The 26,881-nt window shown below is 44.2% G+C and overlaps 1 protein-coding gene across 3 annotated transcripts in view; it reads right to left on the reverse strand.

Moving 5' to 3' along the window:
* Positions 1-2,870: 2,870 nt before the first annotated feature.
* Positions 2,871-26,881, reverse strand: part of WDR59 (WD repeat domain 59) — a 108,414-nt gene continuing 84,403 nt past the window's right edge. For all 3 annotated transcript variants that reach the window (XM_004057983.5, XM_019012434.4, XM_055366570.2), the window contains 8 exons: positions 22,918-23,051; positions 21,725-21,806; positions 18,947-19,059; positions 17,414-17,564; positions 16,928-17,000; positions 15,514-15,640; positions 14,894-15,036; positions 2,871-3,726 (listed from right to left, as the gene is read on the reverse strand). In XM_004057983.5, coding sequence (XP_004058031.3) covers positions 3,491-3,726; positions 14,894-15,036; positions 15,514-15,640; positions 16,928-17,000; positions 17,414-17,564; positions 18,947-19,059; positions 21,725-21,806; positions 22,918-23,051 — 1,059 coding nt within the window. In that variant the 3' untranslated portion in view covers positions 2,871-3,490. The remainder of the gene's footprint in view (positions 3,727-14,893; positions 15,037-15,513; positions 15,641-16,927; positions 17,001-17,413; positions 17,565-18,946; positions 19,060-21,724; positions 21,807-22,917; positions 23,052-26,881) is intronic.

Raw genomic sequence — 26,881 nt, forward strand, 5'->3', positions numbered from 1 at the left:
TGCAGTGAGTTGAGATCGCACCACTGCACTCCAGCCTGGGTGACAGAGCAAGACTTTGTCTCAAAAAAAAAAAAATTGTTAAAGCAACATCAATTCTATCTATGTGACATTACCAAGGAAAGCATTATACCATTTGTGTCTTGGGGGGGTTAGGGACAGGGACAAACAGTCAACCTGGTGGTTGCCCTGAGACTCGCCCCTTCCCCCATCCTTTCCAGTAGCCTGCCTGAGCAACCTTTTGTTTCTGGTGCACAAATACGACTGCTGGGCCTGTTTTCTTGCAAAGGTACTTTCAAACATAGCTTGTATTGCCTTTATTCGTTTTTTTTTTTTGAGACGGAGTTTTGCTTTGTCACCCAGGCTGCAGTGCAGTGGCGCAATCTCGGCTCACTGCAACCTCCGCCTCCCGGGTTCAAGCGATTCTCCTGCCTCAGCCTCCTGAGTAGCTGGGATTACAGGCAACCGCCACCACACCCGGAAAATTTTTGCATTTTTCATAAAGACAGGGTTTTGCCATGTTGGCCAGGCTGGTCTTGAACTCCTGACCTCAGGTGATCCACCCACCTCAGCCTCCCAAAGTGCTGGGATTACAGGCGTGAGCCACCCCACTTGGCCTTGTATTGCTCTTAAAAACAAACAAACAAACAAAAGACTCAGGTGCTTGTAATCATCTATTCTGCGGCTGAGAGAATATCGGCCATGGCCCGCAACCAGACAACCAACCTGTTTCCAAACATGAATATTTTAAAATATTAGACTTTTGTTCTGGTAACTTGGAAATTCAAAAGGAATTTCCATATTGAAGGATGACATTATGTAATATTTTAAACTCGAAATTTCTTCACACCATTAAGGTTTTTCAATTTTGAAAGTCAATGTTCCTCCAACAATAAAACAAGAAAAACATCTCATTCTTGATGGGGACAGATAGGGACAGATTTTTACATTAACTTGAGCAGCGGGGAACAGGAAAAGATTGCTCTCTGCAAATGGTGTGATTTTACTGAGGAATACAACAGATCCTTTCTCTCTGTGTAAATCAGCCAACCTATTCTGTGATCACCATTACAACAGAATTTGTGTGTGCAAATTCCCGGCTGGGCCTTCTCCTGTCATCCTCCTGGCGGCTCCCCCACCCTGCTCACGCTACTGAGACACTGGCACCTTACCTCAGACCAGAGCCCAGCACTAAACCTCTGGTTCCACTGCACAGGATCTAAGTTCTTTCTTACATCGTGAAGTTTCACGCCCAGTAACACAGGGGAAGAGGTATAAGCTTCATCCAAAACAGTGTTGTGAAAATGTTTTTGACTACAACTTTCAGTAAGAAATGAGTTTACACTATGATCCGGTACACACCTGTGCACACGTGTGCTGCACACACGTAAACAAGTTACACAAAACATTTTCCTTAGCTATGTATGGTACATTGTGATCATTTTTCTCTTACGCCATTTCATTTTTTTAAACGCTGGTTTTCCGCACTAGATCAATGTCACAATCCACTAATGGGTCCTGACCTGGAGTTTGAAACACATGAATACGCAATGCTCTCCCATTATGAGACATGTCCTAGTCCCTAAGTTAATCTACTTGGGACTGTAAAATTCTAAGCAACAGAAATAGATATTTCAGTAGAAATAATAAAAAAGATTTCTTTTCACTGGCACATACAAAATGTGAAGTTGAAAATCATTCTGAAATTAGCCAGGCATGGTGGTGCACAGCTGTAGTCCCAGTTACTCGGGAGGCTGAGGTGGGAGGATCACTTGAGCTCAGGTGATAGAGGCTACAGTGAGCTATGATTGCATCACCACTCTCCAGTCTGGGTGACAGAGTGAGACCCTGTCTCTCTCTCTAAAAAAAAAAAAAATTTAACTTTAAAAATCATTCTGAAGAATTGGTGGACACAGGTGTTATAACTACTCAGAACACAGGCAAACACAGGCAGTTTGCCAGGGAGCCTAAAGGAAGAGTGAGGGCACTCATTGGAACCCAGCCCATCTGAACAGAGGCAAGGAAGACTTTGGTTTATTGACAGGGTCTCACTCTGTTGCCCAGGCTGGAGTGCAGTGGTGCAATCAAGGCTCACTGCAGCCTCAACCTCCTGGACTCAAGTGATCCTCCTACCTCGGCCCCTCAAGTAGCTGGGACCACAGGCATGTGCCACCACACACGGCTATTTTTTTAATTTTTTTTTTTTCTTTTTTTGAGACAGAGTCTCACTCTTGTCACCCAGGCTGGAGTGCAATGGCATAATCTCGGCTCGCTGCAACCTCTGCTTCCCAAGTTCAAGCGATTCTCCTGTCTCAGCCTCCCCAGTACCTGGGATTACAGGCGCCCGCCACCATGCCTGGCTAATTTTTGTATTTTTAGTAGAGATGGGGTTTCACCATGTTGGCCAGGCTAGTCTCGAACTCCTGACCTCAGGTAATCCTCCCACCTCGGCCTCCCAAAGTGCTGGGATTACAGGCATGAGCCACCGTGCCTGGCCTGTTTTTTAAATTTTTTGCAGAGATGGGATCTCCTTATGTTGCCCAGGCTGGTCTCGAACTCCTGAGCTCAGGTGATCCCCTCACTTTTGCCTTCTAAAGTGTGGGATTACAGGCGTGAGCCACGGTGCCTGGCCAGGGAGACTTTTCTATCCATGCTGCACGGCAATCTTGTCCTCCTTTTGCTAGAAGAAATAAGACTCTTGGGGCTAGGAAGACCCTTAAATGTCAAATTCTATTTTCTCTTGTCAGATGACAAAAGTAAATCAGCATTTCCTTTAAAAATCGGAGCACTGACTTTGGTCCTATTCAAAATAGCTACCTTCAATTAGAAGTAGGGTAAAAAATGATTCACCAAAATGTTTAACTTTCTCTCTCTTTTTTTTTTCAAATAATTACTAGAATTTTATTAGCCAAGGGATAGCAGCTGGAGGAGAAATAACAAAAAAATACATCTTAAGAATCCTTAAGTACAGTGCATATTTACAATTTAAGTGTCATATTTTAGAAGGCCACTGTCCATCAGCTCAGTAAATGTACCAGCTTCTAAAGCCATGATGCCATAGGTCCATTTGTTGATGAAATTCCTACCCACTGTCCTCGGGCATCTGACTCTGGTCTCTGCATTGGCATCAAGAGAACGCTGCTCGGTGGTTTAAGGCTAACACCTTACAGGGTAACACTGTAACACTGGCCCTGGAGCCAGGTGCTTTTCTCCATGAAAACTTCCACCTTGGTAGCTCAGCCGACATAGACAACACACAAAGCGCAGCTCTGCACTTCTGTCCTTATCTTCACACAGTGACATCCACACCAGGTAGCCAAACAGAAGAGAAGGCAGAGGCCCACCAAGAGCTGATGCTGCACAGTCCTGGGGGATCATCCTCTGGTCTCACTGGGGACGAATCCAGGTTCTGGAGCCTCTCGCCTGACAGACAGCTTGTCACCGGCACTTATGGGTCCTCTGGGATTTCAGACAACACCCAAGGTCTGTAGGTTCAGAAAGTACTTTCAAGCAGGCAGTGGCACCCACACCCAGTGGGACACACCTCCTGGGTCCGAAACCACTCCATCATGTGGCTGGTGTGGCCACCGTGCCCACAGGTCAGGCAGAAATTGGACGATCCCCGCACAGCCACGTGACAGATGGCACACTGGAACGTGAAGCCTTTGCAGATGGCACACTGCGTGCCACGGACCTCACTCCGGCAGTGGCTGCAGTACACGCCGAACTCTGGAAATGGGCAGGGACGGGCAAAACAAGAGGCAGCATGAGTTTAGTTCTGAAAAAGGAAACTGGGGCTTGCCAGGAAGAAGGAAGTCTTCCTCTTAAGACTCTAGCAGATTCTCTTAGACCAGTGGTTTTCATTTTCTGTTTTTTTATTTTTTTTTTCTTTTTGAGACAGTTTCACTCTTGTCACCCAGGCTCGAGCGCAATGGTGCAATCTTGGCTCACTGCAACCTTCACAGCCCAGATTCAAGTGTCCTGCCTCAGCCTCCCAAGTAGCTGGAATAACAGGCACCTGCCACCACGCCCAGCTAAGTTTGTATTTTTAGCAGAGACGGGGTTTCGCCATGTTGGCCAGGCTGGTCTCGAACTCCTGACCTCAGGTGATCCACCTGCCTTGGCCTCCCAAAGTGCTGGGATTATAGGCATGAGCCACTGTGCCCAGCCTGTTTGTTTGTTTGTTTGTTTGTTTTATACCAGAACTCCTTCTTCTGAGCCACTGCACCCGGCTGAGTACTGTATTTTCTCAGGGGCTCCGCATGGAAACCCAGTGCCCCACAGCAGGGGGTAGCTGCGTCTGATGCCTCTTCCCACCCCGATGGCTGGCAGGGCCTGGCACACAGGAGGTGTTGAACAGGTATCAGTTGAAAGAACTGAATGACTCGGCAGTAACACTTCAGCAGAGGGCAGACTGGCTTTACCAACGCCTGCTACTGCCCACTCGCCACTGGCCCAAGTCAGGACACCGGGATGCCGCTCCACCGCCGGGCGAGGACTGGCTCCACTGGGCTACCCTGAGTGAAACCTGCTCTATCTACTCTGCTGGCAATAGTCCCCTCATCGCCTGACCCTCCTGCCTCTGCTGGCTTTTGGACGAAAGGCCATTTCTTGCTTAAGTCCTCTGACTGCAGGGGCAGTGGGTGGGTACTGGGTCCCATCGCTGCCTCCAGACCATGACCTTTCTGCTGGAGGCCAATGTCATCCAGCTTCACCAGCCTTTCCCCCTTTTCTCTGTGTCATCTGAGGACATTCTGGAGACACACCCCCATTCACTGAAGACTTGTTCTTGGCTCTCAATTTTCTCTCTACCCCAGTTCTTAGGTGATCCTGGAGGTCTCCCAAACCTACACCACTAACCCAGTGCCCACCCGGCCATTCAGGTCTTTGCCCTCATCCCTAACCCATCACCACTAACCCTTCAGTCCACCTGCCCCTTTCTAGCTGCACTGTGCCCTTTGGCCAACCTGAATCACATGGACTCACTTTATAATCACTTATTTTGCAAATGCCTTCAATTCCTTTGCCCATCTCCTGCACCACCTGGCAAAACTCTACCCTGGATGACCCATATCACCTGCCCACTCCATGCCTGCCCACAAGAGGCTGAGCAATCCTGGAGAAAGGCCCATGTTCAAGAAATGCATCTCACTTCATACACGCGATCACCAACGGACACAACACCTAGCCCTGCGCGGAGCCTGTGTTTCCCTTCTGTCCCCGAGATGGTGACTTCGGGCCTCCACCACGTTCTGCAAACTCTTCCCTCATGCCTTTTCTCCCGGCTCCTGCACCTGCCAGCCTCGTCTCTCACTTCCCTTCGTCGTTACACCAGGTATCTTCCAATCTCCCACCTCTCCTTCCCTCTTGTAACAGAGGGAGGGTCCTTTCTTCTAGCAGAACTGGCTGCTCTGTTGAATGACAACTGGTGGTCAGAAAAATATGCCAATAAAAACTCCTCTGATACGTGGTACCTAGGGGCATATTTTATGATAGTTCCAATTAAGGCAAATCTTGAGACAAATCAGACTGGTTTGAAAATTTTGGTTTAAAAATAGCTATGTCTTCTCCCTCTAAGCATAATTTTTTATATTATGTACAAACTTTGGTTATGTTCTCATGAAAAGCCTAATTAGTTGAAAACACTCAAATTTTCATTACTGGTTTTATTGGCCAACATTTAACATTATGAGAACATAATGTAAATATTGTGTGTTCAGGTAAATTTAATTCTAATGTTTAAAAGGGTTTGTTCCTTGGTACTTGAGATAACTGTAAACTTAATTATTCTCCATATCTATCTGGGTAAAATTATTAAAATGTCATCTCACAGTATCATTAATAATTGTGTTTCTCTACAGTGAATCGGATTAAATATAGTTTTCAAGATCCTTATTAACTTTAAGACCCTGAACTAATATTTCATTTCATTAATTAGCGAATGATCTTTGGGGGGATCTGGACAATTTCTAAGGAGATCTAAATTCACAAAGACAGAAAACATAAAAGCCCCAGGACGCTCTCCCTTGCCTCTGCCCTGTATATACACAATGGAATGGCTCAGCATATGAGCCGATTGAGAAGGATAGGCAGATGCCCGTGGGCCTTGCTGGTGCGTGCTTCCTCTCACCACTTCAGGGCATACAAAGGGATGTGGAATGTGTTCCCAAAAACAGAGCTGGCAAGGTGTCTCACACCTGGCTGCCTTTGGAATTTCCCTGACAATCCACTAATCGTGCCGGTCGCTAACGGCTCCAGGTTTTCTCTGGGTCTCTGAAGGAAGAAGAATGACTCTGGGAAGCTGGGGATACACTAGATACAAATTGCAAAGCAGATACCACTTGCAAGTATGAGATATGAATCTGTATTCAAGATAATTGATGTGTTCTATTAGTTCATCAAGGGAAATGTTCCAGTTTTATTAAAACGATCAATCAATGTGGTGAGGGTATTGTCTTACTGAATGTGCTGATGTCAGTATATTTTAAAGTTAAAAGATTTAAATTTGCTGGTTTTGTGTATATCTCAAAACACACACACACACACAAACACACAAAGGTATCTTAACATTTTTAAACAAAATTAAACGATATACACTTTAAGAGGAAAAAAACAATAATTCCAAAGAAAACTGTTTAGTGACGAAGAAAATGTCAAATGTGATTCTGTGCCTGGATAAGAGAGGTTCCTTACAGCACCAAAATTCTCTCACTTGACAGCTGGTTAATTTTTGGTGTTTTTTGTCATGCTTTTGAATCACATTAAACAAAAGTCTACTTCTGAAAAGTCTAGGGTTCTTAATTATTTACTGCTGTGTTTATTGATTGATTGATTGATTTTTATTTATTTATTCTGAAACGAAGTCTCGCTCTTGTCACCCAGGCTGGAGTGCAATGGTGTGATCTCAGCTCACTGCAACCTCCGCCTCCCTGATTCAAGCGATTCTTCTGCCTCAGCCTCCTGAGTGGCTGGGACTACAGGCGCCTGCCAACATGCCCGGCTAATTTTTGTATTTTTAGTAGAGAGGGGGTTTCACCATGTTGGCCAGTCCGGTCTCGAACTCCTGACCTCAGGTGATCCACCTGCCTCGGCTTCCCAAAGTGCTAGGATTACAGGCGTGAGCCACCGCGCCCCACCTGCTGTGTTTATTTTAAATATCATCATTCTGAACCAAGTATGTTACAATGTCTTGTCTTTAGGCATGTAATAACTTATGCTTATATCCAATCACCTCTGACAACTCTTTCTCAAACTGCCTTTTCCCAAATTTGGAATAATAAAGCTCTCACTGTCTTCTATAAACATCAGCTACCTGTATAACTCCCCAAATGACAAGTGGCCAACACTACAGATTTGTTCCCTCACTATAGGAAGGAGGAAGCCAGCCATGACTGGGAATGTCTCGTATTCTCTACACTTTTAATTGGTTTGGCATTATTGTAAGAGCTCTCGTATCTATTACACCCACAATATAAGAAATCAAATAGGGAAGTTCAACCTCCCTGGGGAACTGTATTCAAGTACAAGATTATTAATGGGAATTTTTCAGCAACTTCTTTCAAGATCAATTGAAGGATACTCATATCTATTACAAAGACTGGCATATCTTTCAACAAATTTATTTTTTACATTTGTTTTATGTTTAAAATAAAAATACAGTACTTGGCCAGGTGCCGTGGCTCTTGCCTGTAATCTCAGCACTTTGGGAGGCCAAGGTGGGTGGATCACCTGAGGCCAGGAGTTCGAGACCAGCCTGGCCAACATGGCAAAACCCATCTCTACTAAAAACACAAAAATTAGCTGGGCGTGACGGCGCACACCTGTAATACCTGGAAGGCTGAGGTAGGAGAACTGCTTGAACCTGGGAGGTGGGGGTTACAGTGAGCCAAGACTGTACCTCTGCACTCCAGCCTGGGTGACAGAGAGAGACCTTGATCCCACCCCCACGCCAAAAAAAAGAAAACAAAAGTAAAAAGAAAATATAGTACTCCTTTCGTTTGGCAATAACCTTACAAACATTTTACGGGATGAATTAAAAGAGCCTGGAGATTTGTCAACGTCCTCAGTGTCCAAAATATTTTAGTGTTGGGGAATCACTGACTGAATCCTTAGGAAATGATTCTGCTCCATAGGATATTGTTATCATAAACTAGCCAGAGCCATTTCGCTTTATTGCCAATTGCCGGTTTCTGCTTTTGCCTCACACTTGCCTAAAGTCGCTTCCTATAAACTATAGGTCAGAAATAGAAACTTAGAGAAAACATGTCAAAATAAAGCCTCTTTAGGCACTATTAAAGGTACTCTTCACTACTGATATTACTGAAGAGATTCCTGAATACCAACTTTCCAAATAAGCTAACACTGGCCAGGAGCAGCTTCTCATGCCTGTAATCCCAGCACTTTGCGAGGCCGAGGTGGGGTTATCGCTTGAGCCCAGGAGTTGGAGACCAGCCTGGGCAACATGGCAAGACTCCATCTCTACAAAAACATTTTTTTTAAAAATTAGCCGGGCATGAGGGTGTATGCCTGTGGTCCCAGCTACTTAGGAGACTGTGGTGGGAGGATTGTTGAGCCCAGCAGGTCGAGGCTGCAGTGAGCTGTGATCATGCCTCTGTACTGCAGCCTGGGTGACAGAGTGAGACCCTGTCTCAAAAAACAAACAAACAAGCCAAACAAATAAGCTGACACCATTACCACCAGGAGACGCCTGTCAGACTGTGGAATGGATCAGGATTTCTAGGACTTTTTGGTTCAGAAGCAGATGACTTCAGTGAAAGTAGATGGGTAGAGAATCCAAGATAATTAGAACAAGAATTACTCAGCAGGGACTGAATACAACTGATGGAAAAATTTAATTCTGGCTAATGATCTATTTTCTACTAGAAAGGAGAAAACATTCTTTCTTCTTTCTTGCTCCATCTCTACCCTCAGTTTAACATGTTATATACATTGAAATGAAACACTCTGGAAATGGTATCTTGTCCTAATTACCTTCAGGAGGAAAAAAAATCCAAAAAAGATCTTAATATAGACTATAAGAAATCAAATCACCAGGAAAACCTTAGAACAATAACCCCATAGGAAATATCATATGCTGATTAACCTCATCTGCAAAAATGCTCAGAACAATGGGTAAGTACCACACAAAGGCCTTTTCTTTTCATGACAAAATATACAGGTTCAGTGAGAGTCTGCTGGGGCTGGGTGTGGCAGCTCATGCTTCTAATCCCAGCACTTTGGGAGGCTGAGGTGGAAGAATCACTTGAAGCCAAGAATTTGAGACCACAATGGACAACAAAGCGAGACTCTGTTTGTATTTTATAAAAATTTAAAAAATAAAAAATAAAAGAAGCTGCCTTCCTCCTTATCATGATATACATGGATAGATCAGATTTACAGCCAAGGTCATGCCCAAAATGTCACATTTAGATTCAAATCTCATTTAAATTAGGTATGATACGGCCGGGTGCGGTGGCTGACGCCTGTAATCCCAGCACTTTGGGAGGCCGAGGCAGGCGGACCACGAGGTCAGGAGATCAAGACCATCCTGGCCAACATGGTGAAACCCCATCTCTACTAAAAATACAAAAAATTAGCCAGGAGTGGTGGCGGGCGCCTGTAGTCCCAGTTACTCGGGAGGCTGAGACAGGAGAATGGCGTGAACCCGGGAGGCGGAGCTTGCAGTGAGCCGAGATCGCGCCACTGCACTCCAGCCTGGGGGACAGAGTGAGATTCTGTCTCAAAAAATAAATAAATTAATTAATTAAAAAAATAAGTTAGGTATGATAAGCCATTATGAAGAGGAGGAGATGGCCTCATATGTGGACATGAAGCCCACAAGTCCTCCCAGGAAACTTCTTTGGCCTATGGAATCCCAGCCTTGCACAAAGTACAGATGTCATTTCCTGACAGGCCAGAAACACTGACTACCCTGAGGATCACAGGTAAGAGGCACAGGACGACAGGATAGGTTTTGCAGGTGAAACTTGATAGAGGTGAAATGAATCATTCTTGGGTCCTAACGGACAAACTAATGAAGACCATAAAAATACTCCCAGCACATAGAACAATCAAAGTATGATTCCAAGGCTTTTCAAAACTTCCAGGAGGAAGCAAACTCCAAAGGTGCAGGGTCATACGGCTCCAGTTTGTTAACCATACAACAAAAAGTTTTGTGTATTAATCAACATCACCTATTACACAAAAGTAAATAAAACTGGCCAAAAAATAAGATGTTAAATTAATATACTGAACCAGTAAACTGCTGAATGAAATTTAGGTGAGCAGATCTCTACCTCTATGGAGGGAATTCTCCCCATGGGGAGGCTGGGAAAGCGATTGCTTTGCTCTGCCACCATTAAGACCAAGCGCATCACATACCACAATCAGAAACAAAAACAAAAAAATCATCTTATATCCTGAGACTTTCTTTAAGGGAATACTCTATCTAACAGTGTCCCCACAAAATGAATGAAACCATGAGACCCGTCTGTAAATATTGAATCCCAATGAAACTAACTCAAATTTGCTATGCTGAAGTCTGTGGATATGGGATGACCCTTGCAGACAGGATTAGCACAGAGGAAACTAGCTGCCTTTCCAGTGCAAAGAGAAGACCTGTGGCCTTGGCAGCCTTGGGGTATTTTTCCTTTTTCTTTAATTTTTTTTTTTAGAGACATAGTTTCTCCATGTTGCCCAGGCTTGTCTCAAATTCCTAGACTCCAGCAATCTGCCTGCTTCAGTCTCCCAAAGTGTTGGGATTACAGGTGTGTGCAGCTGCACCTAGCCTATACTTTTCTTTCAATACCTGCTGTGTCCTGTATTGAAGCAGCCCAGTTCCTCCAAAGTCAGGACTACCTTGTAAAACTTTGCAAATGAAAATACTTCTTGGCCAGGTGTGGGGGATCATGCCTGTAATCCCAGCACTTTGGGAGGCCCAGGTGGGTGGATCACGAGGTCAGGAGTTCGAGACCAGCCTGGCCAACATGGTGAAACCCTGTCTCTACTAAAAATAAAAAAATTAGCTGGGCGTGGTGGCACATGCCTGTAATCCCAGCTACTCAGAAGGCTGAGGCAGGAGAATCGCTTGAACCAAGGAGGTGGAGGTTGTAGTGACCTGAGATTGTTCCATTGCACTCCAGCCTGGGCGACAGAGCAAGACTCCGTCTCAAAAAAAAAAAAAGAAAAAAAAAAAACTTCTTTTACTGCTTTTGTCTATGAGTCCATCTTTCACAATCCTGCCCTGCTTTATAAATCTTGTGACATTGGTTTTATTGGAATTAGGACACATTATTCACCCTTAACTATCATTAAGTCTTCCTGAGTTTATATTTCATTCTCTCTGACTGCACTACAGACATCTTGACCCACCAAACCACACTTTGTATTTCTTTGTACATCCCACAGAATCCAGCATGACACTTTATAACAGCAGATGTCAATAAGGGTTTAGGTGACTGATGGTTTGATACATCAGCTCTGTATCTCCATGATTCATGTGTTTTCCTGAAAACTAATTTTTAAAAGACAAATTGCTCCAGGCCATCATTAATCTTTTCCTGAGATACTTTCATACAATTAGATGCTCTGAAAAAATATGTTGCCCAAATAGCATTTTGTGCCTTTACATTTCTTCAAGTACGTATCCCAACATAATCCCTATTAAAATAATCCTTGAAATTCACTACCTAAACCTATGTATTATTCTAGTTTGTTTCTTCAAATAGCAATTACCAGGTATGGTGTCTCACACCTGTAATCCCAGCACTCTGGGAGGCCGAGGCGGGCACATCGCTTGAGGCCAGTAGTTCGAGACCAGCCTGGCCAACATAGCGAAACCCCGTCTCTACTAAAAATACAAGTGGTATTTGTATTGTATTTTAGTATCGCTACTAAAAATTCCTATTAATTGTATTGTATTGTAGTATCTCTACTAAACATACAAGTGGCGTGGTGGCGGGTGCCTGTAGTCTCAGCCACTTGGGGAGGTTGAGGCGTGAGAATCACTTGAATTTGGGAGGCAGAGGTTGCAGTGAGCCGAGATCGCATGACTGCAGTCCAGCCTGGGCGACAGAGCAACACTGTCTCAAAAAAAAAAAGAAAGAAAAGAAAAGAAAAAGAAGGGAAAAGAAACTATACCTACACAACTTAAAAGAGTCAAATCATTCTATGCATCTTATTACAAAACCCAGCATTCCCTGCCACTGCCCACCCCATCGCTCCCTAGATGAAATCCTTTCCATTTATTTAACTGTTTCTTTCGGTTTTTTGTTTTTTGCTTTTTTTTTTTTTTTTTTGAGACAGAGTCTCACTCTGTCGCCGAGGCTGGAGTGCAGTGGCACAATCTCGGCTCACTGCAACCTCCGCCTCCCGAGCTCAAGTGATCCTCCTGCCTCAGCCTCCCGAATAGCTAGGACTACAAGCACGCGCCACCACGCCCGGCTAATTTTTGTATTTTTAGTCGAGATGGGGTTTCACCATGTCGGCCAGGATGGTCTCAATCTCCTGACCTCGTGATCCGTCCACCTCAGCCTCCCAAAGTGCTGGGATTACAGGTGTGAGTCACCGCGCCCGGCCACACCCCGGTTTTTAATCTCACTGTCAAAGCCACGTCCAGAGGTCCCTGAGCCACGTGAGGGTTCTGCAGTGTTTTGTACTTCTGACAACAGTTCAGGGTTCAGCTTTATCAGGCCCTGCAAAATCAGCTGCCACTAAGCTATCCACTTCCTGGATTCCAAATGTTATTGCCAACGTTACTTCTTGTACAATTAGGCTTTTCAGAAGAGCTCTGTACAGACATTTTGGTGGGGTCCTGGAGAGAGGAAATCAGTGTATGTTTAGTCCACTACATTTGGCAGCCTTCCATTTCATTCTGTAAAACGCCTCTCTCTGCTCAGTCTTGCTTTTCCTCAACACTCACTAGGGTCTCATTCTAACTCTCTCTGCCTTGCTCTTCCTCTACGACCCTAGCTCCAGGTATTGGTTTCTCTCAAGGCCCAGCGCAGATGGCCTCTCCCTGCACTCTTCCTTCCCAGCGCCAGCTCCAGGGTCAACACACCCATTCCCACAGCTGGAATGCCATCCACATGCTGGGGATCCCCATATTCCCAGTTCTAGCCCCAATCTCTTCTCTGAGAGCCCAACTCACATCCAACCGCCTTTGCAACTTCTCCAGTCCGATATCTCACACACATCACTGACTATCCCAACCTAAGCCCACAGTGTTCTTCCAGTCGTTTCCATCTGGGAAGCTGGTACTGCCAATGACCCAGTTGCTCATGCTGGAAATCTAGGAATCGTCCAAGTTTCATCTTTCTTCCTGATCCCACATCCAAGTTATAAACAAGTCACACTGAGTCTAGCTCTAAAATATATTTTAACCCATCCATCATCTCTCTCCAACTCTAGCGATGCCACCCTCAGACCGGGCTGTCTGCCTCTGACCGCCACAACGTCTCTGAACGGGCTTCCTGCTTCTGATCTGCCCTCCTCCCATCCTTTCCTCGTAGGAAGGCCACAGTGACCCTCTTAAAACACAACCCAAAGCACACTGCTTACTTCTTATGCCCTTGGAAGCTTACCATTGGACTTGGATACAATTGAAATTCTTTTTGTTTTTTGAGACAGAGTCTCGCTCTGTCACCCAGGCTGGAGTGCAGTGGCATGATCTTGGCTCACTGTAACCTCTGCCTCCTGGGTTCAAGCGATTCTCCTGCCTTAGCCTCCTGAGTAGCTGGGATTATAGGTGTGCGCCACCATGCCTGGCTAATTTCGTATTTTTAGTAGAGACGGGGTTTCACCATGTTGGCCAGGCTGGTCTCAAACCCCTGGCCTCAAGTGATCTGCCTGACTTGGCCTCCCAAAGTGCTGGGATTACAGGCATAAGTCACCATGTCCGGCCAAATCCAAATTCTTTACCGCAACTTACAAGCCCCTGCCTGATATAACCCTAAGTTCTCTGCACTCTAATTTGATATCACTCTTCTCCCCACTGTACTCCAGCCACACCACGCCACTTTCCTTCGCTTGTTCACAACGACAGTCATTTCCCTGGGGCCTGTCCCTCAGTGTGGCGTGCTCTTTTCACCACTCTGCACCGATGGCTCTATGGTTCCTTTAAACCTTCGGACCTCAGCTCCTTGGAGGCCTTCTCAACACACCTCAGTTCCTCTTCCAAGATTCTCCCTCTCTGTTCTCCCTGCCCCCACATCCTTTTTGTTTGCTTGCGAATATTTATCACAATCTGAAATTATTTAATTTTCCCCCCTACTCAGCTGTAAGCTCCATGGGGGGAAGGAATGTGTGGGCACTGTGCCTAAGAGGAGTTGGACACACAGTGGAATAAATGAAGAAATATCCATCCCTCTCATCCGTGCTGGAGTACTGTATACAAACTACTTCTGTTGCAATAGAAATTTCATCCTGGGCATGCGCCATGGCTCACACCTGTAATCCCAGCACTTTGGGAGGCCGAGGCAGGCAGATCACCTGAGATCAGGAGTTCGAGACCAGCCTGGCCAACATGGTAAAACCCCATCTACTAAAAGTACAAAAATTAGCCAGGCATGGTGGCAGGCGCCTGTAGTCTCAGCTACTCGGGAGGCTTAGGGAGGAGAAGTTTGAACCCAGGAGGCAGAGGTTGCAGTGAGCAGAGATCACGCCACTGCACTCCAGCCTGGGCAACAAGAGTGAGATTCCATCTCAAAAAAAAAAAAAAATTTTCATCCTGTTACAAAATGCAAGGGCTTTTCAGAAGCTTGGAATAGACTCAAAATGCCTCAGAAATTTCTGCTTAGAAATGAGAAGCTGAAACGTCATTCCAAGTCTGAGGCTGTGGACATATTAAATTACAGGATCTTTCAGACAGTGATAGGAAGAGAGAGAAATTCATACTCACCGATCCCTTTGTGAGGGTCAGGAGGACAGGAGACAAACTTCAACACTTCAGCTCGCTTCTCTCTCAGACCCCAACGGTAGAGGATTTCCCCATAGCATTTCTTAAAGTCATCAAATTGCTGGGTATTGGCGGGGTCCAGGAGCCTGGATAAAGTTAAAAAGATTTCCTGTCAGTTCCTTTAAGAAAAAACAAGCTTCATCCTAAATGGCACTTAATATACCCTTCTTAAAGCAACAGTCCTGGCCAGGCACGGTGGCTCACACCTGTGACTCCCAGCACTTTGGGAGGCCGAGGTGGGCGGATCACTTGAGGTCAGGAGTTTGAGACCAGCCTGGCCAACATGGTGAAACCCTGTCTGTACTAAAAATACAAAAAATTAGCCAGTCATGGTGGCGTGTGCCTGTAATCCCAGCTACTCAGGAGGCTGAGGCAGGAGAATCACTTGAGCCTGGGAAGCAGAGGTTGCAGAGAGCCGAAATCCCGCCACTGCACTCCAACCTAGCGACCGAGTAAGACTCTGTGTCAAAAAAAAAAAAAAAAAGCCAGAGTTGTGACTATGGAGAAACTGGAGTCCTGCCTGGAGTCCTGGCATTGCAGCTCTCACCTGGGAGGGTGGTTACCTTTTATTTTTATCATGCTGGTCGCGTTCTCGCTCACGGGGATCACTGTAGGTCAGACTCCCAAAGCGGAGCTCTTCTGGTGAGGATTCTCCCCAAGGAGAGGACAAGTGCTCTGCCTCTCTTCCCGCTGAAGAAAATCAAATGGGAAGGGAAGATGGCAATCAGAGAAGGCATGGAAAATATCTGAAGAGTCTCATAAGACAGCATGTGGCCAATGGATTTCCCAGAAGAAAAGTTAAGCGAGGCTGAATATTCTGAGAAATATAACTAAATAGAACTCTTTCCTACCCTTGCCTTTTTGCCCAGGTATTTATTACTAAGAGAACTTGATCACTAAGTACACACATGATGCTAACGCAAATGATGGGCTGGGCGCTGTGGCTCATGCCTGGAATCCCAGCACTTTTGGAGGCCCAGGCAGGCAGATCACCTGAGGTCAGAGGTTTGAAACCAGCCTGACCAACATAGTGAAACTATGTCTTTACTTAAAAAAATACAAAAATTAGCTGGGCGTACTGGTGCGTGCCTACAATCCCAGCTACTCAGGAGGCTGAGGCAGAAGAATCGCTCGAACCTGGGAGGCAGAGGGGGCAGTGAGCCGAGATCACGCCATTGCACTCCAGCCTGGCAACAGAGCAAGAGTCCATCTCAAAAAACTAAAAAAAATAAATAAACAAAGCAAATGATGGCACAGAGATATAGTAGAACATTACGTAGTCATTATTCACGAGGACTTTTTGAACAATATTTGCTCATGATATAATGAAAAATAGAACACAAAGTCACATATATCGAATGACCACACTCCTGCACACAAAGAATGGATGAAAATGTTCTAGAATGTTAATGGACGCTATTCCTAGGTGGGAGATCAATGATTACAATTTTCTTCTCTAATACTTTTTGCTTGCTTTTCTTCACTGGGCATGAGCTACTTTTGATATCAGGAAAATTAAGATCATTTTAAAAAACTGTTGTTTTTTTTTTTAATCCAGGAAACATAAATACACCTTACTCAGCAAACAGCTTTATGATCAACTGGAGTCAGGCCCAGCTGTATTTGTCTACACTGAAAGCATTCATGGGAAGTGGTAGGTGGCAGATGAACATGGAAAGAGCATGTGAAGGAGAAAGGATAAGGGTTAGGTTTTGGGGTGAACAGTGGGAAGTCCCACTGTCAGTTTCTCAAGGTTACGAGATGAAAAGCAACACAGCAAGGCACAAAGACCCACAGAAGGTGGCCTGTTCAACATGCAAAGTCAGGCCTCCAGCAAGAGTATCCCTATCACAGTAAATGTAAAGAGAAATAAGAAATAAGAAAAAATATGGAGACTAAGCATCAACTAAAGGTTACATATGCACAGCTCTGGGAGAACTAAAAATCCAGCATGGGCTAAGTCATTTCCATACAAACCTATGTTCCAGCCGCCAGTGTTGAGCCCTGGGTCTGACATACTGGAGCAGGAACCAGAAGAGGTAAAGCTAGGCTACAGATGGGAAGAGAAGAACCAACAGGACTAGCATGAGAATACCATTCCCCATGACAGTTCACATTAAGAAAACAGCAGGCCAAGCACGGTGGCTCACGCCTGTAATCCTAGCACTTTGGGAGGCCAAGGAAGGTGGAACACCTGAGGTCAGGGGTTCGAGACCAGCCTGGCCAACATGGTGAAACCTCATCTCTACTAAAAATACAAAAATATACCAGGAGTGGTGGTGCATGCCTGTAATCCCAGCTATTCAGGAGGCTGAGGCACGAGAATTGCTTGAACCCAGGAGGCGGAGGTTGCAGTGAGCTGAGATCATGCCATTGCACTCCAGCCTGGGCAACAAAGTAAAACTCCGTCTCAAAAAAAAAAAAAAAAAAAAATCAGACAAAACCAGAAAAGGACAAACTTACATATCGACTATGGGACACCACAAGATTAGAAGAACGGTTGGGAAAAGGCCCAAAGGGGTTTGGTAGCCCCTGAGGCCGAGACTGGGCTTCGAACACGCTACAGAGCATCGCCAGTGTCTGAACATCCCGGAGCCGGCAATAGTGAGCCAACCTGAGGAAAAGATGAGAGGAAAGAAAACAAGTCAGGAGGAGGGATTGAGGAGGAAAGCGGTCACAGTCATGGTGTGTTACTGCCACAGGGGTGGAAAGGGAGGAGTCTTGATTCTGCCTCAAAAACCCATCAGGAAATGGGGCTTTCTACAGATCCGGCGGTTTGACCTACTTTGAGTTTGCCTAAACTTGTTTTGGAATATAAGGCATCAACGTACTACAAATGATCTAGAGAACACATCTCAAAGCCTCTGACTAACTTTCAGGCACGGGCTTAAACATGAATGTGGCTTGTCCAAGAACTAAGTGGACTAACCTGACATCTGAGCAAGCCAATACATGCTCTGTCTTCCCAGCTCCAAGGAAGAATCACACTGCTTTTGGGGGATTCCCACACATGTCATTTATATAACCTAAAGCTACATGAAGGAGCTCAGAGGACACCGGACCGCCACAGTATGCTAGCAGGCAATCAACTCTGGAGGTGCAGTTATGAAGATGAGCTAGTAGGTAAGAACAACAAGGAGTGTTTCTGTCCTTTAGGTACTCATATCCCCTTTGTCCTTTCAGGAAGATTTTGCTAGAACGTGAGTAAGGAATCAGAGGGGCTTTGCCTTTAAGAATGAATAATATTAATGTCTTCCTATCACTCAATGTCTAATATTTGTGTTTTCACACTCACTATCTTATTTGAGTCTTACACGAAGTAGGTAGATTAAACCTTACCATCCCTGTGTTAGTGACAAGGAAACGGAAGCACAAACACGTGTCCCGGGGTGGCCTTAATGCATAAATAAAACAAACCTCAACTTGAAGTCAAGAGCGTTTCTCTCCCCAGGCCCTGGGCCTCCAAGTTATGGAGATTCAAGCGGTTTTACTTGGTGTTAAATTATTTTGTATAGTATATCCCAGTTTTCCATATGTCAGTGCAATAAACTGAACACAAAGGCCATGTTTTCTCGAATTGCCTAACAGGGTGAAAGCGTCGTGGTCTTTGGCAAACATGAACACCAACATGCAGTTCTCTAATCCATTCTCAGGGGTGAGACCCTAGAGCTTTCAAGAAGAAACTTACCATCTCATGAGCTCAAACTCCTGTATTCGGACTGATGTGATTTATGGACTAAAGCATGAATCTCTAAAGGATACATGAGTCTCAGGGGTCTCAAATCCTTGTTATAAATGACAAGTATTGTATAGTTCTGTCTGCTATAAGAAGTTTGTTCTGCACAGAAATTATTTCAGCACTGAAAGGAAAGATCCTACTCCTTCCTTTCATTCCTCGGGCCTCTGCACCTTTCTCTTAGGTGGTGACATTTCAAGTGTTTACAGACCAAAAATGGACATCACTCATTTTTCTCACTTTTAGCTCTCAAAACCTACAGGGACTCCAGCAGCTGCCGCCCAAATGGATGTCGAGCCCAGGGTGTTTCCAAATCTGGGTCAGATTTCGGACCAAGGCAAAGATCTGTAGCTACCGTAGCCAGCGACCAAACCTGGACAGATCAAAGAGAAATACAAACTCAAACTGGCAAGGACAAGAACCGAAACCATGAAGCAATCCCACCTGTCTTCCATATAAAACCTGATGCCTTGCTACACTGGGGGCAGCAAAAGCTGGATCCTTATTGAAATGCATAAGTTTAGGCCCCGCTTAGACCTACTGAATCAGCGTTTACATTTTAACCAACTCTTTAGGGGAGTTATGGGCACTGTAAAGTTTGAGAAACACTAGACTTAAAAATTTTCATTAAGCAAACTTCAGAGAAATGACACGGTGTAATAATTTCAGTGGGTCATCTACTTAACCACTAACTCATATGACTTTTTATTTTATTTCACTTTTTTGAGACAGAGTCTCGCTCTGTCGCCCAGGCTGGAGTGCCGTGGCACAATCACGGCTCACTACCACCTCCGCCTCCTGGGTTCAAGCCATCCTCCTGCCTCAGCCTCCCGAGTATCTAGGATCACAGGCATGTGCCACCACACCTGGCTAATTTTTGTATTTTCAGTAGAGATGGGGTTTTGCCATGTTGGCCAGGCTGGTCTGGAACTCCTGGACTCAAGTGATCCACCTGCCTCAGCCCCAAAAAGTGCTGGGATTACAGGTGTGAGCCACTGCGCCCGGCCTCACATGACTTTTTAAAATGCTGTTTCATCAGTAAGTTGGGTTGGCAGGGAGGAAAAAAAAGGCAGTCTATAACACATTTAAGATCTGTCCCTCTTTACCTAAATAATGAAAGACTTTGTTGCCTTCATTATAAAAGTTTCAGTATCCTCTCTGAAGCTAAAAAGTAATAATAATAATAAGCCAAGACAAAATGGATTTGGCTTTCTTTTTATTGACACCAAATCTGAGGAATACCTCCCCGACTTGAAATCCCATGGGGCCTGGAGCCATTGAGCAGAAACCAATAGCCTCTAAGTGTCTATTAAGTCCAAGGCACAGGCTAAACCCATCATGTCATAAGCAAAGTTCCCACCCCCTCAATACCTTTAAAAATCAAATACGGCGGGCCCTGTGGCTCACGCCTGTAATCTCAGCACTTTGGGAGGCTGAGGTGGGCAAATCACCAGGTCAGGAGTTCGAGACCAGCCTGGCCAATATGGTGAAACCCTGTCTCTACTAAAAATACAAAAATTAGCTGGGTGTGGTGGCACACGCCTGTAGTCCCAGCTACTTGGGAGGCTGAGGCAGAAGAATCTCTTGAACCTGGGAGGCGGAGGTAGCAGTGAGCCGAGATCACGCTCTGCACTCCAGCCTGGGCGACAGAGCGAGACTCTGTCTCAAAAAAAAAAAAAAAAAAAATCAAATACTATTTTCTGGAAAACCTTTCTCAGTAGCAGCACATCATTGTATGCCCATTAACTGGAAAACATTATACTAGACTCTGAGATGCTCAAAAGAAAGAAGATACGGACTTTGAATCAAGGAGTTTACAATCTAAGGAGAAAGAATAAGCAAAGAAAGATACTGAGAAACAGGTCGAGAAGCATTAGGCATGCAAAACCAATTAAATCATGTGGCACCAACATACTTGAAAAATATACAGAAGGTATTGTCGAAAAGGAGAAACTTGAAGTTCACATTCACCTCTATAATCAATAACCTAGTGAATCAGCACTAGAGGAAGTTAATGACTTTCTGGGATGAGATAAGATGTTTACTACCCTGGCTGACAATTTAGGCATGTTATTTCCTCACTGATAATACACATTTCCTGAACGCCTTCAACAGAAATAGTGACTCTTGCATTTACTTCTGCAACTCTTTGCAAAACAGTAAACATATCTTCAACACGAGCATAAAGAACAAAAAGACTGGGTGTGGTGCCTCACGCCTGTAATCCCAACACTTTGGGAGGCCAAGGCAGAAGGATCACTTGAGGCCAGGAGTTCAAGACTAGCCTGGCCAACATGGTGAAACCCCATCTCTACTAAAAAGTACAAAAATTAGCCGGTCTTGGTGGCATGCATCTATAATCCCAGCTACTCGGGAGGCTGAGGCAGGAGAATTGCTTGAACCCAGGAGGCGGAGGTTGCGGTGAGCTGAAATCGTGCCACTGCACTCTAGCCTGGGCGACAGAGTGAAACTCCATCAAAAAAAACAAAAACAAAAACAAACCACTGAATGGTATATTTCAAATGGGCAAATTGCATGGTAGATGGGCTATATCTCAGTTAAGCCATTTAAAAAAATACAGAGATAGTTTGTTATAATACACTGATATGTTGCTGCAGAGATGAAGAAAATTTAAATATCTGTCATGTTAAATCATATTTTAAAACTGAACATCTCTATCTAAAGGAGCACTTTGGTAAATATTTCATAAAATGAAGCATTTTAGAAAGAAGGTACAAATGACAAAGAAATAGACACGCAAGATTAGCTACACAGCAATCACTGATACTGGAACAGAAAAGAGATGTATAATAAAAAAAATTCATCGATGCTTTAGGACCTTCCCAACTAAGCACCAGGAGAAAAAATTTCCAGCATTTGGAAAGCCACTCTAACCCTACAGAATGGCAAAGAAAATGGAAAATGAATTCCAAATTAAGACACACACTTTGAAAATGTCATTAAATGCCAATGACAAAGTAAAAACAATTTGCTCCTGAAGAAAAATCCAAATCTCCACCAAAAGGGATGGACAATACCTGGACAAGATCCTTTCTTCCAACAAGCAAGGCAGAGGCAGCATTCTTCTGACACGTTTCCTGAATATCATTCACATTCAATCTGAAATTTTTTTAAAAGAATTAAACATTTCTTTCTAGTGTAACTTCCCAAATTAATGACTCCCAGTTTAACAAACAGATGAGAACCTGCCTCTTTGGTTGTCACTCAAAATGTTTTATTCCGTGTTGGCCTTGGGCCCCCTTTCTATCTGACTCACAGGAAAAGCTTAACTAGAGCTGAAGCTAATACATCTGTGGGTTCCAGCCTGGGGAACTTGAAATTGCACACCTCTTTAAAGTCAGGAGGGGAGGCTATACTCACATACCAATTTACCAACCAGCTTTTCTATGGAGTTCCCAAGCCTTGAGGGTTGAATAAAAATGAATTGAAATACATGTGACACTGACTATGGTTCCTAACAGAAAGAGTAGTGTGCTGTGTGTAGACTACAAAGGAAACACTTTCTGTTACGAGTGCGAGTTTAGGAAGAGGCAGGGGAACTACAGGTGGCCTCTGCATACCAATTACTCACCTCTCACTTCCATCCAAACAAAAGTAGCCCTGCTTTGTATAACAGCTCTTCTGCTTTGTAAAGTAGCATGCCTTGTACAATACTCCACCCCCTTTGAATGTGGGTGACACCAGTGAATATTGATGGGATATCACTTCTGTGATTATGTTATTAAGCAACTGACTTTGAAGTCACCTACAGAGAGACTATCCTGGGTGGGGCTGACCTCATCAGGTGAGGCCTTAGAGGGAAGGTAAAGCATGTGTGAGCCATCCGTGCTGGTCTCAAGACGAAATTTACAGATGAGTTCTACAGCTGCAAGGGTCTGAATGCTGCTGACAACCTGAACAAGCTTGGAAGAGGAGCTTTGCATCGGATGAGACCACTGCCTGGCCAACACCATTTCAGCCTGCTGAGACCCTAAGCAAGGACACAGAAAAGCTGTGTCCAGACTCGCGACCCACAAAAACTGGAAGATAAGAAATGAATGTTGTTGGAAGCTGCTAAGTTTGTGGGAATTTGTCCACAGCAACAGAAAGCTAATACATTGGGCTTCTCCTAAAACTGCTTTTGAAGAAAGGATTCCCACACTCAAAAAAAAAAAGTTTTGCTAATCCTGGCTAAATGACGAGTGCAGCAGACTTGAAATTTTGTACTTACATGTACAGCTCTCCCAGCGATTTGTGAACAGGCAGGAGGCAAGCAATATCCTGGATGATGACTTTCCCAGCAGCCTTGATCTGTCGATTGCCAGAGTCTGATCCCTCACGCTTACTTTTCCATCGTCTTGATTTCTAGGGGTAGATGACAGGATGTAACTAATGGGGACTTTGACAAGTGGAAACCAACAATTGCAGAGCTCATCATATTGGGGTCATTGGTAATTTGCACTTTTTAAAAATTACATCATGCCCACAATTATGGGAATCAGCATCTGTAGGAAATAAAAGGATGAGCTCTTGATCCAAAAATCCTAACAGGAAAATAAGCACCTACTGCCAGGCTAGATACATTCTGCAGGTGCTCAAAAACACATATCAGGAAGCCAGGATTAATACATTAATTAATGAATTTGAAAACAGCAAGTAAATAAGTTAGTAAAGGCCACAAAAATGTGGGAGAACAATTTTTAGATTGAATTCAGTCCTAGGTTCAAAATTCCTGCCTGAAACTCATCAAAATTTTTTTCCTTAGGCAGTTTGAACAGGGTTTGTTGAAAATTTATTGCAGACATAGCAGTGTGGGCTCTGCAAACCTTAATCTATATGGTAGGAAAACAGAGAAACTTTGCAGCTTGAGGAGAATTACCCCGTTTTTCTGGCAGACTTGAATTATTTCTAAAAGTGATCGTTCTCAATGTCAAAAATACCTGATTCGAGGGGCTTGGGTAATAGACATGGAAGATTGTGGGCAAGTATTCCATTTCCCCAGGCTTACCTATGGGTGGCTACATGTGTGAGGAGCCTGTATGTGTGAAATGACAGATGTCCTGAAAAACTTGAATTATCAGAGCACAGCCCCATCTGGAATCTTTAATGACAAACCAAGGAGCAGGATTCCATTTTATTGCCAGAAGTTAAAAAGGGGGTCACCAAAGTGATTCAACTAAGGAAGGAGTGACATATTTATTAACAAAAAAAGGCAAAAGGAGCTAGTAAAAAGGCCTCCAATTTGGAATCAGAAAACCAAGATTTCCAGGTCTTACTACTACATGTACTGGCTCAGCAGGACCCTCGGCAAGTTTTTATTTGTTATGAATTTAGTCTAAGGCATGTGACTTTGTTTGCTCACTGACAACTTATGGCCAATCATGACCTCTGTTGTTCCAATCTCACAAGATTAATGAGCGTAAAATGAAGAGGTAGGGGTGCAAATTAAATGGAAAAGTGTACTCTAGAAACATGTAATTATTATGAATGTATATAAACTCTCAGGAATTTAAATTGGATCATTATTTAGATTACTCACAAATAAATTCATTTTCTGTAAGTGATTTTTATACAACCATTCTCCATAAAGGGTTTCTGGCCACTGATATCCCATTTAATACCTAAAGTTGTCCAGTGCATGTAAATTCCTATAGGGTTATCATGTGTCTTGGAACCTACTAAATTCAGGACATGTGGAGGTAAATGAAGAAGTTTAGCTGAAGTATCTGTGAACTGTTTATCATCATTTGTAAATGCATGTTACACTATCAATTTGGAACTTTAACCCGTTTGATCTTTTTATTTTTTTTTCTTTTGAGACAGAGTCTCGCTCTGTTGCTGAGGCTGGAGTGCAGTGGTGTGATCTTGGCTCAATGAAATCTCCGCCTCTGGGGTTCAAGTGATTCTCCTGCCTCAGCCTCCCGAGCAGCTGGGATTACAGGCATGCACCATCATGCTCATCTAATTTTTGTATTTTTAGTAGAGACAGGGTTTCACCATATTGGCCAGGCTGGTCTTGAACTCCTGACCTCAAGTGATTCACCCACCTTGGCCTCCCAAAATGCTAAGATTACAGGCGTGAGCCACCACACCCGGCCCCATTTGATCTTAAGAAGCAGTTCAGTGACTATTTACCATTTATCCATACCCAAGTCATTATTCTGCAATACAAGGGGAAGTTTTATCAATTATTATGGGGTAGCCCTTCCATTCCTACTTGCCCTGGTTTTCTAAAAAATTATGTGCATACACACAAAAGCGCTATCCTTTTAGACACAATCATCCTGACATGGGTGTAAGTAAGGGGAGGATACGTTAAAGAGCAAATAACCTGTCAGAATGGGCTGGAGCCAGGCAGTGTTACTGACCTAAGACAGACGTAGTCACATGTGCACTAAATACTATGACAGGGCCTGTTTTAGGGAGGGTCATTTAGCCTATGTCTACCCTGCAGTGACAGTGAACAGCACAAGGGGCTTAACGAGAACAGGGAAATTACAAGGTACACAAGCTCATTCACTGTGATTTTCATTCAGGTTTCCAGGACTTTAAAAAGCCCAGGAAACAACACACCCACAGGCCCCACATAATTGGTCATCTCAAGCGAGACTCAGGGCACTGGATTAAAAAAAAAAATCTATGCCAGAAAGATTCCACCTAGAATGGAATATGACCCATCTAATTTGGTCTTCTGGATAGGGTGGAAGGCTTCTAAAACACCGATCCAGGCAGTCACTCTGGTTCTTTATTCCAAAAAGAGAATGAGAAGCACTTAAACCATTGAGCAATTCACTATCGTTCAGTTTAACTACACAGCTGAATTGAAGGCCTCAATGAAGGATGAGGTCTACTAGCTTATAGAACACACTGAAAATAACCATGGGCCGAGTGCAGTGGCTCACACCTGTAATCCCACTCTTTGGGAGGCCAAGGCAGGCAGATCACTTGAGGCCAGGAGTTCGAGACCAGCCCTGCCCTGGCCCATATGGTGAAACCCTGTCTATACAAAATATACAAAAATTAGCAGGGCATGGTGGCGTGCACCTGTGGTCCCAGCTATTCGGGAGGCTGAGGCAGGAGAATTGCTTGAACCTGGGAGGCAGAAGTTGCAGTGAGCTGAGATCGCGCCCCTGCACTCCAGCCTGGGTGACAGAGCAAGACCCTGCCTAAAAAAAAAAAAAAAAAAAAAAAAAAATTCACAATTTCCTGACCTTTAAAACAAACCTAATAAAAGCATATTATTAATTAAGATTCATATGCCCAAAGCAGTTCATTTGCAAAACAGACTAGCCCATTTGAAATTCACGAATGACACAAGTCCAAGTATACAAATGTTTGACTGAGGACTTACAGTATCAGCTCCTGCTCCTGGATTGCTCATTCTGTGCTAGTTATAAGCCTCACTTATGACAGCTCTGTGACGAGGGATACTACTTCCACTTTACAGATGAGGACATGAGGCTTACTCTAGGTCACAGCCATCAGCGCTCAGATTTGAACACAGGCCTGTCAGGCTGCTAAGCTCATTCGTGTTAACTTGATTTTCAGTATATAATTTTATATTAAAAACTAATAAATAAATTCTAAGCTCCCTGTTAATATGGAAATTGCTTGGTCCATTTTTTAATGGATCCATTTCTGCATGAAGGAGACTGGCACTGGATTCCAGCGATGCCTGTCCAGCTCCACGATGACTCACTTCTTTAGTCACTTTCTGTCAGCATCGTGACTCTGTTCTGCTCAGCCCAAGTGTCTACTGAAGACCTGCAGTTCCTGCAGCTACACGGCTTCACAGCGGGGCAGGCCAGATTCAGACCAAGATGCTGCATTTCAGGCCGGGCACCTCACAGTGTTTAGGCTTTGGGGTTTGTTAGGATTAGGCACATTCAGAGAGAAGAAAACTAAGAGTCTAAAGAGATGTCTTAGGGACTCTTCCCCCATTTGCAGCTTTGGGTTACAAAGATCAGTAGAAACAAACCTACGTGACCCATCCATACTTGATGCAAATATAGAGAGTGGTCTTTGCAACTTTTTGCAATGATTCTTCAATGAATTATGAAAATCACAGTCTGTGTTTCCTGGGACTTCTTGAGACACCAGGCTTCTAGGTACTTCTGTTTGATCCGTACTGGATGGATAAGAGGTGCTTTATGAAACCTCACTCAGCTGCCTTTAAGCCTGCCATAAAGGAGGTT

Source organism: Gorilla gorilla, chromosome 18 (genome assembly GCF_029281585.2).
Source record: "Gorilla gorilla gorilla isolate KB3781 chromosome 18, NHGRI_mGorGor1-v2.1_pri, whole genome shotgun sequence".
NCBI classification, from domain to species: domain Eukaryota; kingdom Metazoa; phylum Chordata; class Mammalia; order Primates; family Hominidae; genus Gorilla; species Gorilla gorilla.